The following is a 12,366-nucleotide window of genomic DNA, read 5'->3' as shown; positions in this document are numbered from 1 at the left end:
AAAAATTAAAACTGAATCCATACTTCATGTTATATACCAGGATAAACTCCATAGGGATCAGAGATCTGCAAGTAAAAACTAAACCATGCAAACTTCTCTGGTGGTTCAGTGGTTAAGAATCCTCCTGCCAATGCAGGGGACACAGGTTCAATCCTTGGTCCGGGAAGATCCCACATGTCATGGGGCAGCTAAGCCCATGGGCCACAGCTACTGAGCCCGCGGACTCTAGAGCCCATGCTCTCCAACAAGAGAAGCCACTACAATGGGAAGCCCATGCACTGCAACTAGAGTATAACCCCTGTTCACTGCAACTAGAGAAAGCTTGCATGTAGCAATGAAGACCCACCACAGCCAAAAGTAATAAGTAAATAAAAATGGGGGAAAAAAAGGAAGTGAAAAGACAGCCTCTAGAAAAGGAGAAAATACTTGCAAATCATATATCTGATAAAGATCCAGAATATAACACTTCAACAACAAAAAGACAAGCAGAGACTTCCCTGGTGGCACAGTAGATAAGAATCTGCCTGCCAAAGTAGGAGACACAGGTTCAGTCCTTGGTCTGGGAAGATTCCACGTGCTGGTGGAATAAAGCCCATGCACCACAGCTACTGAACCCATGCTCTAGAGCCCATGCTCCACAACCAGAGAAGTCATCACAACGAGAAGCCTGCATACCTCGATGGAGGGTAGCCCCCACTCACCGCAACACGAAAGCCTGTGCAGCAACGAAGGCCCAACACAGCCAAAAATTAGTTAATTAAAAAGACAACCCAACTTAAAAGTGAGCCAAGGACTCAAGTAGACACTTCTTCAGAGAAGATATACAAATAGCCAAGAAACACATGAAATACTGCTCACCCTCAGTAATCATTAGGGATATACAGATCAAAGTCACACCCACTAGGATAGCTATAATTTTAAAAAGGAGAGAAATAGAATAAAAGCAAGCAGAAAATAAGTGTCGATAATGGCATGAACAAATTAGAATTTTTGTACATTGCTGGTGGAAATGTAAAAGGGTGCAGCCTCTGTGGAAAACAGTTTCACAGTTCCTCAAAAACCTAAATATAGTATTACTGTTTGACTCAGAAGTTCCCCTCCCACATTCAAAAGAACTGAAAACAGGTACTGTAACAAACATTTACACACGAAAGTTTATGGTAACACTATTTGTAATAGTCAAAAGGTGGAAACGACTGAAGTGTACATGAATGGATAAACAAAATGTGGTATACGCATATAATCTCATAGTACTGAACCATAAGAAGGAGTGAAGTACTGATACATGTTGCCATATGGATGAACCTCAAAAACATGCCAAGTGAAAGAAACCAGACAGAAAAAGTCACATATTGTATGATTCCATTTATATGAAAGATCCAGAACAGAGACAGAGAGCAAATTGGTGGTTTACAGGGATTGAAAGTAGGGTAGAACGAGGAGTGACTTCTTAATAGATATGGGTTTTCTTTTTTTTGCGGGGAGGGATGATGAAATTGTTGTGGAACTGTGATGAAAATGTTTTGGAACTAGATACAGGTAGCAATTGCACATTGTGGATGTGCTAAAACCTTTATGTTATGTGGCCTTCACTTCAATAATAATAGAAATAAATCAAGCAAGTACTAAAAGTAAGCAAGGGTGATGGTGGTAGAGTCCTTTATCACTGGAAAATAAAGAGAGCCTAATTGTGACTCAAACTCAAATTTGGGAAACAGTAGGAAAAGCTTAATAAGTCATATAAACTTATGATGTTGAAGTCATGTAAACATTTTTTTAAATGTTGCGAGCCAGTAGCAGCATCATAAGAAAAAAAAAATTTTTTTCTGCAATTTATATCACATTTAGGCTTAATCATCCTAAAATACAGAGAACTCTTATATGTCAGAAGGAAAAGTCCAAAAGTGTGATTTTTTTTTAAAAGGATAGTTTATAAAGAAAGAAATGCAAGTGGCCATTACATTTATGAAATGATGCTTAACCTTGGTCATAAGAAATGTGCAAACTAAAACTACACTGAGATATCATATCTCACCTATTAATTTGGAAAAAAATCCAAAAGTTTAATAACACAATCTCTTGACAAGTCTGTTGCAAGAGAGGCAGTTCCATACATTGTTGGTGGGAGTGCAAAATGGTGTAACCCCTATGAAGGTATTTTGTAATATCTCAGAGAATTATAGATACAGTTACTTCCTTTTCAAATAATACAATTTTAGGAATTTATTCTGAAGGTATTGTTCACAAAGTTGAAATAACATTTGTATAGAGTCATTGGGACATTATTTATGCTGTTTATTATTATTTTTGGAAACAATGCAAAGGTTCTTCAGTGCAAGAATGGTTGAATAAACAGTGGCGTGTCCACTCAAATGAGTGCTGTGCCTCTGTTAAAACTAATGAGGAAGGTTTGTTTTTTGGGGGGATATATGTGTCTTGATATGAAGTAATCTCCAGGATATATTGTTAACTTTAAAAAAAAAGTGTAGAAGAGTGTTGATAGTACATTACCTATTTTATAAGGAGGGAAAATAAAGGGAAAATATACATATTTGCAAAAAGAAATTCTAAAAGTAAATACCAGAAACTAATAAAAATGTTTACCACTGGAGAGCAACAGAAATGGAGCAGAAGGCATGAAGAAAAAGCAACTTCCTCTGAATATGCCTTTTTATAAATCTTTGACTTGTGAACCTGTAAATGTTTTTCAGAATGTAAAACTAAATCAAAAGAAGCAAATCCTAAAATTGAAAAAGAAAAAAAAAAGAAAAATTACCCTAACTGTATATCAAAATAGTAATATAATTACATAGGGAAAATCATTTTTCAAGTAAGTTTGAAGTACTGTGCTTTGACTATAAATCTTTTAGTGGAAAAAAAATGAGGATTATAAAATAATTATAATCCTCATTCAGTGGTTTGTTAATAGTGAGGTTGATACCATTTTGTAACATATATGTCATATGCACACACACACATATAATAGAGTAATGCAAATAAGTAATTATGTTCCTACTAGGAATAAGAATTTTCAAAGTTAGATAAATAAGATACAAGTAAAAATTCAAAAATATTTTTAAAGTACTAGAATATTAAATTTGAATTGATAATATCAATATAAATTCTGTTTTTTAATGCTTTTTGTAACTTAATGCATTACAAACAGTATCAGTGAGCTCTCTTAGCACCTAGATTTTGGTTTCCACATATCATCCCCCACTAAAAGCAACCAGGATTCCATGGTTGTATTCTTGGTCTAGGTTCATGTTTTTTAACCTTTTCTTTTTTTTTAAATCAAATCCTATCCTATAGAGTATTTTTAGACTTTTTCCCTCCAATCACTCCCCACCACATGAAATTTTAATAGTACAGATTACTTTATATCTGTTAATGTAATGTCACCATATGAGGGGTTACAAACCAATGAAATATCTAAGTTTTTTCACTTTCACCAAGAGCCAGTTTTATTGAGGATGCATTATCTAGGGCACGGAAAGCTCAAGGTGATCCTGAGGCACGCTGTAACAAAAACAAGGAAGCACTCAAGCCTGAAGAGGCTCCCACTGACCAGAACTGGATTATTTTAGCATTAAAAAGAATAATTTACTATAATCAATTAAAGTGCACTAAACATGTGAACATCCACAAGCTCATAATGAATCTTACAAGAAAGAGAACAAAAATAATAATCATCTGCCACTGTTGGTGAATACTTTTTACCAACTCTTTCTTCTGAAAACTAATTAAAGGGAAATAAACCCTTATCCTACCTGTTCAGTAAGAACTGCAGTTTTAATGTAATCAAATGGTGCCAGTTGAAGAGAGAAAGTTCTTTACAGAAAATATGCCAGCTAATAAATATAGAAGACTTAATAGAATTAGAAAATCACCACTTGACACTCCTAATAAAATAATTAAGGATCATCAGTGGATACTAACACAAAGAAATGTCAATCAGGTTCCACAGTGCCAAAGGATCATCTATAATCAGAAGGGGAAACCTTTTCAATGGTGAGATCTTGTGAGCCCTATTTAAACCTCATTAGTAAACTTAGCCTCACCTACTGATTTTAGGAGATACAGGAGACACTGTTTTGACCCCTGGGTTGGGAAGATCCCCTGGAGAAGGAAATGGCAACCCAGTCCAGTATTCTTGCCTGGAAAATCCCATGGACAGAGGAGCCTGGCAGGCTACAGTCTATGGGGTTGCAAAGCGTTGGACATGACTGAGCATGCACGCACGCCAACTTAGTAGTAACGTAGTGGGATAATGAGACATTATGTGCCTCCAAGATGATGGACATATTCAAGAATATTCTTTGAGTATTCTTGCCAAGGGGCTTCCCTGGTGGTTCGGAAGGTAAAGAATCTGCCTGCAATGTCAGAGTGCCAATCTTCAAAGTCTACAAATAATAAATGCTGGGGAGAGTGTGGAGAAAAGGGAGGCCTCCTTCACTGTTGGTAGGAATGCAAATTGGTGCAGCCACTCTGGAGAACAGTATGGAGGCTCCTTAAGAAACTAGGAATAAAACTACCATATGATCCAGAAATCCCACTTTTGGGCATATATCCAGAGAAAACCATAATTCGAAAAGATACATGCACCCCAGGATTCATGGCAGCACTATTTGCAGTAGCCAAGATATGGAAGCAACTAAATGTTCATCAGATAAATGGATGAAGAATATGTGGTGCACACACACACACACACACATATATGTATATATATGAATATTACTCAGCCATAAAAAGGATAAATAATGCCATTTGCAGCAACATGGATGGACCTAGAGATTATCATACTAAGTGAAATAAGTCAAAGATAAATATCATATGCTATCGCTTATATGTGGAATCTAAAGCATGATACAGGTGAACTTACTTATAAAACAGAAATAGACTCATAGATGTAGAAAACAAACTTATGGTTACCAAAGGGGAGAGGGGGAAGAGGGATAAATTAGAAATTTGGTATTAACGTATACATACTACAATATATGAAGTAGATAACCAACAGGGACCTACTGTATAGCACAGGGAATTACATTCAAAATCTTGTAATATTTAACTACAGTACATCCACAGTGGAAGTACAAATATCCACTTCTACTTCCAGTGGAAATGAATCTGAAAAAGAATATATATTTATATTCTGTAACTGAATCTCTTTGCTGTATACCTTTATTGTGTATAACATTATAAGTGAACTATGCTTCAATTTTTAAAAAAAAATTATCAAAACCTAAAAAAACATTTAAAATGTAAGCATTCATTTTTATACTACAGAAAAGAAAAACACTTGCATCATGGAATCAAGCCTTTTATATCTGACCTCCAGTTTATAGGGATAGTGAAACAAGTTAAATGATTCTATAAGGAAGCAATCAGACAAATCCAGAGAGTGGAATATGACATTCTATGAGACAGCTGGCTTGTTCTTTTCAAAAGTCACTGTGAAAAAAATAAATAGGGGGAAGCTGTATTCTAGATTAAAAGAGACTTTGAAGACATAATAAAATGGAATGCATGGTCCATGTTTGGATCTTACTATGAAAGACATTTGGGGAATAATTGGGGGAAATTTGAATATGGATTGGGTATTTAGACGATATTAGGGTATTTTTAAAGTTTATCTGGTGTATGGCTATATAGGAAAAATGTCTTATACTTTAGAAAAGAATACTGAAGTATTACAGGTGAAATGTTTCATAATGTTTGTCATTTATTTTAAAAAACAAGCATGAAGAAATAGATGAAACAAATATGGCAAAATGTTAACATGTTAAATAAAGAAGATGAATACATAGGTATTGACTGTACTAGTCTTTCAAGTATTTTTAAAAAATGTTTGAAAATATTCATAACATACAGTTTAAAATATTAAAAATGGTTTGTATGAAGGATCCCTAGGACATGGCTACTTCTCAGCCTAAGGAAGTGTAAGTCAGATTTGACTTATATTTAGAACCTGTGGCTGTTGAATTCTTCTTCATGGGCTTTTTTTTCCTTCCCTTTCTCTCCCTCACCTGTCCAGCCCTCTTTGACTCTATGCACAGCAACCAAGCCTCTGACAGCCCGTTTTCTCCACCTCGCACTCTTCACTCACCTACCCTACAACTCCAACAGCGCTCTGAAAAGCCCCCTTGGTGTAAGTAATTCTCTTGGAACTGTGTAGACAAGGCTGAGAGGGAATGGGGGGAGTGGAGGGATCGGCGAATGAGAGGCTCACCCCAGGAGGGAAACAGGTGAGGGCTGAAAGACCAGGACTAATCAGGCAAGAAGGCAGTCACACTCGCTGCTTCCAAGATGAAGGGCAAATCTGTTTCCTCTCTCTCGTCCATCACCTCTGTCCTCCACATCCCCTCTGTCTTACTGGGAAGAGAGTGAAAGCGTTAGTTGCTCAGTTGTGTCTGACTCTTTGCAACCTATGGACTGTTGCCTGCCAGGCTCCTCTGTCTGTGGAATTCACCAGGCAAGAATACTGGGGTGGGTAGTCATTTCCCTTCTCCAGGAGGTCTTCCCAACCCAGGAGTTGAACCCAGGTCTCCTGCATTGCAGGTGGATTCTTTATCTCACTGGAGGGGCTCCTAAATGATAGTGGCCGAGGGGGTCCTTTGGGGAAGAAAAGATGAAGGCTGCGTTCTCCTTAGATCCCCATTTGGTTGTCCACAGCCTTCTCAAGTAAAAGTGACTTGGGAGGGACCCTGGATATATAGAAAATCTGGGAGAAAGAAACTAGAATCAGTTACTGCTTTCTACATGTCCTTCCTTTCCAGTTGTCTATTCTCATTTGTTAGTTCAAGTTCAGGTGCTGCTTTTTCCCGTCTCTTCTTCATAATCTCAGCCTATCACTATTTATCCTTGGTAACAGGTGAACAGTGGAACCACAAGGAATTCTTAGGGTAATTGTAGGTAGGGAGATCAGTGGTGATCTCTAGGCGATTATGGGCAGGGAAACCGGCAGTGGAAGAGTCCTCCAGGGACTATCTAAAATCAAACATGGCTTTTATTATTTTACTTGGATAGAACTGAAGCAAAGATTCGTATTTTAGCATTGGAGTAAGCTTGTAGAATTGTACGCTTCTGACACCCTTTATGCAGAAGAAACTTTCCTTCCTGACACCAAGAATTCTTCCCCTGAATTTCAGATTATTCTATACTCACCTTGCCATTGAGGCTTTTTCTCTGTCCAGTAGTGAGTGTTTATAGGTCCTGTGCCTAGAAATCTTACCTTTCTTCAACTTCTGTTTTCTGTCTGAATTCTTTGATTTGTCTGAATCAAACTACTAGCTGAATATTAAGGCTACTGCTTCATCATCTTTGGGTGAACTCAGCTTACATCTTTTTTCTTCTCTTTTTAAAATCTCAGTATCAGATGTGTAGTTCACTTGTAAACATTTCCTTTGGGGTCTGTCTGCCCTCAATAGGCCTTGTTGATCCCAAACCACATTCATCTTTTTTTTCTGCTTGAAGCATGCCTCCTATGATCCTTTACAGAAAAGAGATAGCTGGCATTCCTTAAACTGAAAGATTAATGAATCATTGAGTTTTCAGACTCAGGCTTACCAACTCTCCCAGTTCTCCTGATGGCAATATATTCAGGCGTCCTTTATTTCCAAAATCTATTATTGTTGATATTAGAGTGGTTTAAATATAAAGCTATAGTACCATCAATAAATACAATATTTACAAAAGGAAAGGTAAATTAGGTCCCTGTAAGGATCAATGAAGAAGTAGAGGTTGGGGTAGGAGTTGTCCCACAGTGTAATTAAAGACTTAAGTCTTTCATTTTACTACTGTCAGAATCTAGGAAATTCATTTTTATATTTTATATTATATAATATCCATAAACCTGGAACACTGTGTGTCCCAAAACTTAGAGGGTCCTAACCTGGATCTGTGGAGGGATTTCAGGGTAAAGTCTACAAACTCTAGGAATTATATGTAAACATTAGCGAGGATATCCATATGCACATTTTTCTGGGAAGATAGTCCATGATTTTCATTAGAATTTCAAAGGGGTCAGTGACCTCCAGAAAGGTTAATTAAGAACTGCTGCTGTTCTATGGCAGTCTGCCATCTTTGAGTAAATCACTTTCCTTCCTAATGCTCTGATTCACAAAGTTTTTCTACATTTTCCTGCTTACTTGTTCCTTGGGTAGTAAACAATGATTACCTCTGCCCCAGAAATAAGCTTTAAAGAAACAATTCTTAATGAAAGATGTATGTCAGATTTAACTGGGAGTGTTTTAACATCCCACACCTTTGTATCTATCTACAGAATTAGGATTTCTGAAGATAGAACCTGGAAATATGTATTTTTAAAAAATTTCCCATAATTTTGGTATGTAACCCTAATTATGAACCACTGATATGAAGTGTTCATATGCTTCCAAAGTAGGAATGAGGTTATCATGGGAATTTGGAGTTGGAATGGGTGTACCTTTATGAAAGAACTGGATGAAGTGGGCCTCAGTACTCACTCTGAAATCTTAGCTGTCCCTTAGTGTTACTCCATTAGTACACATTAGGCCAGAGCAACAGTTCCTGGGCTAGGCTAACTTAGGAGTCTCTGCATAACTTAGGAAGAATTCAGACCCTCATTCCCCAAGACATGAGTAATAAAGACCATCTGTTCTGGCATTTGAACTACACAGAGTAGAGCCAGTACTTCCAGCTTGTCTGACTTGGTCTCCTGGCTTTGCTTTGCAGACAGCAGCGGCCCTTCCAGCACTGTGTCCAGTGCTGGTCCTTCCTCCCCTACTGCAGTGGATGGTAACTGCCCTTTTGGCTTCAGTGATCAGCCCTCCGTAAGCTCACATGTGACTGAAGAATATCAAGGCCTTGGGCTGCTCCAGGAGGCCCCTGGGAGTGGCACACGAGAGCCCCCTTTAGAAGGGCAGCAAGAGCCTTTTGAACAAAACCAGTCCCCACAGGAACCACCTGTGGAAACCAACCAGCCATGCCAGGCAGTTGCTGAGGAGGTCAGCCAACCATGCCAGGACATCCCTGAAGAGGTCAACCAGCCATGCCAGCAGGTCTCTGACATCTGCCAGCCATGTGAGGAGAACCATGACGATGTTAACCAGACATGCCAGGAGGTCCCTCAAATCAGCCAGCCATGCCAGGATGCCAGCCAGCTGTATCAGAAAGCCTCCAGGGAAGCTTGCGAACTTTGCCAGAACTCTGAGGAGGTCAACCAGCCATGCCAGGGGGTCCCTGTAGAGATTGGCAGGCTGGTCCATGGGTTCCTTGTAGGGGTTGGTGGCCTGGCCCAGGAAGTCCTTGGGGAAGTTGGCAGGCCCACCCAAAAGATCCCTGAAGAGCTCAGCCAATCATGCCAGGAATTCTCTGTGGACATTGGCAGGCTGGCCCAAGAGGCTTCTGCAATCAATTTGTTGTCTTGGGACACACCTGAGGTTGATAACCCTCCCCTAGAATTCCCTGGGGAGGGTGCTCTGCAGGCCCAGGAGGTCTCAGAGTGGGTGAATCAGCAGCAGTCCTATGTGGTCCCTGAGCTGATTGACCAGCTGTCCGGAGAGGAAGTTCCCCAAGTCCAGTGTCCACCTAGCAATGCAAACCCTCAGAGCCAGTCTCTAGCCCCTGACCAGAACACCCCCCTTCCACCAGCAACATATGATTCATCATTTTCTTATTAGTGGTGTCACACTATACCAGCCATTTGAGCTAGCAACTTGTTCTGTTGCCTAACTCACCTGCCAGCATTAAGGCCTTGAATCTCACCAGAGGTGTCTGAGGAAGCAGTCCTCTTGGCATTGAAGCACATCTGTGCCAGGGCTAGGCTTGGGGAGGAGCCAATTTCATGTTCAAAGCAGCCATTGACTTCTCACCCAGCCATCAGACTTGAATACGATTTCCTTCAAGGGTTAGACGGGTCTATCATTACCTAACATGCTCTGATCATCCCAGGAAATCCAAGACTGGTAAAGGAAATACCACTTAACTGCTGAAGACACCATCTACGGGTACAAAAGGGACTCCAAGGTCTCCACTTTTCTGGGAAGTATTTACAACTTTTCAAGGTACCCTTAGACTATATGTGCATTTGGGGGACACTTGTCTTTGTTAGCATCCTCAGATGGGCCCAGGATGGTTGTCTGAAATGTCTGGGAAAAAAAGAGAGCTCCTTTCCCCAGCAAACATCCATCATGACCACTAATTTTTAGATGGGGCTTATGGGTGTTTCCTGATCATCCCCAAGCACCCTCTCGGCCCTAGTCCTATTCCTCTGGGCAGTAGCTCTAGGGAAAAACAGGTATTAGATTGCTGTGAGAATTTCAGAGTAACCTACTTAAAATGCAGTGGGGTTCTTGGGTAATCTGTAAAGCTCGGCCTCCTTTTGTTGAGAGGCTATATGGCTTAGGAAATGTTTTAGTAGAGAAAATCTGGTTCTATTTTAAGCAATCAGCAGAGATCAATATTGTACAGACATGAGCAAAGATTATATATATATATATATATTTCTGTAGTCGCGCCAGGGACAGACTGGCCAAAGACCAAATACTCCAGGGTCCCCAAGAGATTTGTCCTTATATCATTATGTCTTTAGGGCCAGGTGTGATTATGAAGCTTTTCCCAAAGACCTGGGGTTGGGAATGGAGATGAGTAAGAGAGGTTGGAGGGGAGGGCTGGAACATTATGAGTGCTCAATAAATAAGAAATAATAAGAATCATAGTGGTGGTGATGATGTCCTTGTGAATTCAAGAATGATTATGAATGTAGATCAAGCATGTCTGTTAACTGAATTAATCTGAACCAGTCAGAAGCTATTGTAGTTGAGCAGGAATGGGCAATAAAAATATGGAGATCAGGCATCCCAGGAAGTCCTTATGACTGTCAGCCCACTGTCCCAACATTTCTTAAATAAGTCATGTTACCAGGAAGAGAGGTTCTCTCTGTGGAGCACCAAAGGTACAATGCCTTCTCGCCAGATTGTTGGAATCACTCTCATTTTAACTCTGATGCTTGGGAGTGTCAGGAGGAGTTGATACATAGGGGTTATGCTCTTTCTTTACCCCCTTGACGTCTTTACACTGGGAGAGCCGGGAACACTAGGAAGACTGGGATATCCCCCTCCCCATGTATTCACACTTACAATGTGGCCTCTCCTGACATACCCAGGACTATAAAGGGTTTCACTGCAGGGGAAAATCCAACAGTTTACTTGCTGGAAATCCTGAAAGCTGTTTATAATCTCAATAGGCTCTGGATCTCATAGAGCCCCCTCAACTCCTTGCCTCTTTGATGTTCTCCTGTGCAAGGTTCTGGGGCTTCCCTGGTGGCTCAGAGGGTGAAGCATCTGCCTGCAAATGTGGGAAACCTGGGTTCGATCCCTGGGTCAGGAAGATCCCCTGGAGAAGGAAATGGCAACCCACTCCAGTATTCTTGCCTGGAGAATCCCACGGATGGAGGAGCCTGGAAGGCTACAGTCCACAGAGTCGGATTCAGACACGACTGAGCGACTTCACCTTGTGCAAGGTGTCTGATGCTGATTTTTCGGCCCTAAGCTCTTGACCCCATGGTACGCAGTTCCCCTTCTTCAGAGACACTGCCCCCGCCCCCTCCGGCTTCTCTCCCCTCCCCCAAACCAAACGTGTGTCCCTACGCTCAGTTCCTATTCCCCATCCTTGGGCACTCTCACCGGTTTTTAGAAGTTATGCTGGCTCCCCGTAACTTTTTCACCCTCCACTCACCCTGTATTCTTAGGCCTGCCTGGGTCTTGGAACTGCCTCCAGTCATCAAAGGCACCGAGGTAAATGACAACACTGGTAGGAGCATCTGTAATGAACTGGATTTATTGTTAGAGTTGGAGGCGGCTCCGTTACAGCAGCTGGGAGCTAGAGCAGGGAAGAGTGGGGAGGAGCAGAGCACAGCAGCACGGGAGAGTGGGAGCTGGAAGAACACAGGCGGGCTCGATCTGGTTTCCACACAGTCATTTGGCAGAGAAGCCGAGTCCTGACAAGAGCGTCTGGATTTCTCAGTCCCGCAGCAGTCTGGCAGAGCTCTTATTGGCTTGCTTGGGGTGAGGTCCTCTCCCGGGGTGGTATTTTCAGCCTGTTTTCATCTCCCTCAGTCAGAGTTCAGCCTTAGCTCAGCTTCCTCTCCCTCTTGCCTTCCTCCCTCTCCTTATCCCCAAGTCCTCTGGCATGGCCTCCGCCTCCCAGATCCTCTGTCCCAGGGTGTGGAGCTGGAAAGGCAGCCAGCGTCCCCATTTCAGCTGCAGGATGGCAGAATGGAATGTTGGGGGAGTCACACATTGCTGGGGTGTCAAGTGTTGGGATGTCAGGCAGTGGCTTTTAACCCATTACACACCAGGCCACAGCAGGTGACCACATGCAGATAAG

At 41.1% G+C, this 12,366-nt stretch overlaps 1 protein-coding gene across 1 annotated transcript in view; it reads left to right on the top strand.

The window, feature by feature from the left end:
* Window positions 1-10,593, top strand: part of PPIP5K1 (diphosphoinositol pentakisphosphate kinase 1) — a 34,402-nt gene extending 23,809 nt beyond the window's left edge. The window contains exons 30-31 of the mRNA XM_068991356.1: window positions 6,035-6,148; window positions 8,713-10,593. Of these exons, the coding sequence (XP_068847457.1) occupies window positions 6,035-6,148; window positions 8,713-9,659 (1,061 nt within the window). The 3' untranslated portion in view covers window positions 9,660-10,593. The remainder of the gene's footprint in view (window positions 1-6,034; window positions 6,149-8,712) is intronic.
* The last annotated feature ends 1,773 nt before the right edge of the window (window positions 10,594-12,366 follow it).

The sequence above is a fragment of the Capricornis sumatraensis genome, chromosome 19, assembly GCF_032405125.1.
Source record: "Capricornis sumatraensis isolate serow.1 chromosome 19, serow.2, whole genome shotgun sequence".
Lineage (NCBI taxonomy): Eukaryota > Metazoa > Chordata > Mammalia > Artiodactyla > Bovidae > Capricornis > Capricornis sumatraensis.
Note: the sequence above shows the minus strand (reverse complement) of the source record. Positions and strands in the feature narration are given on the sequence as shown.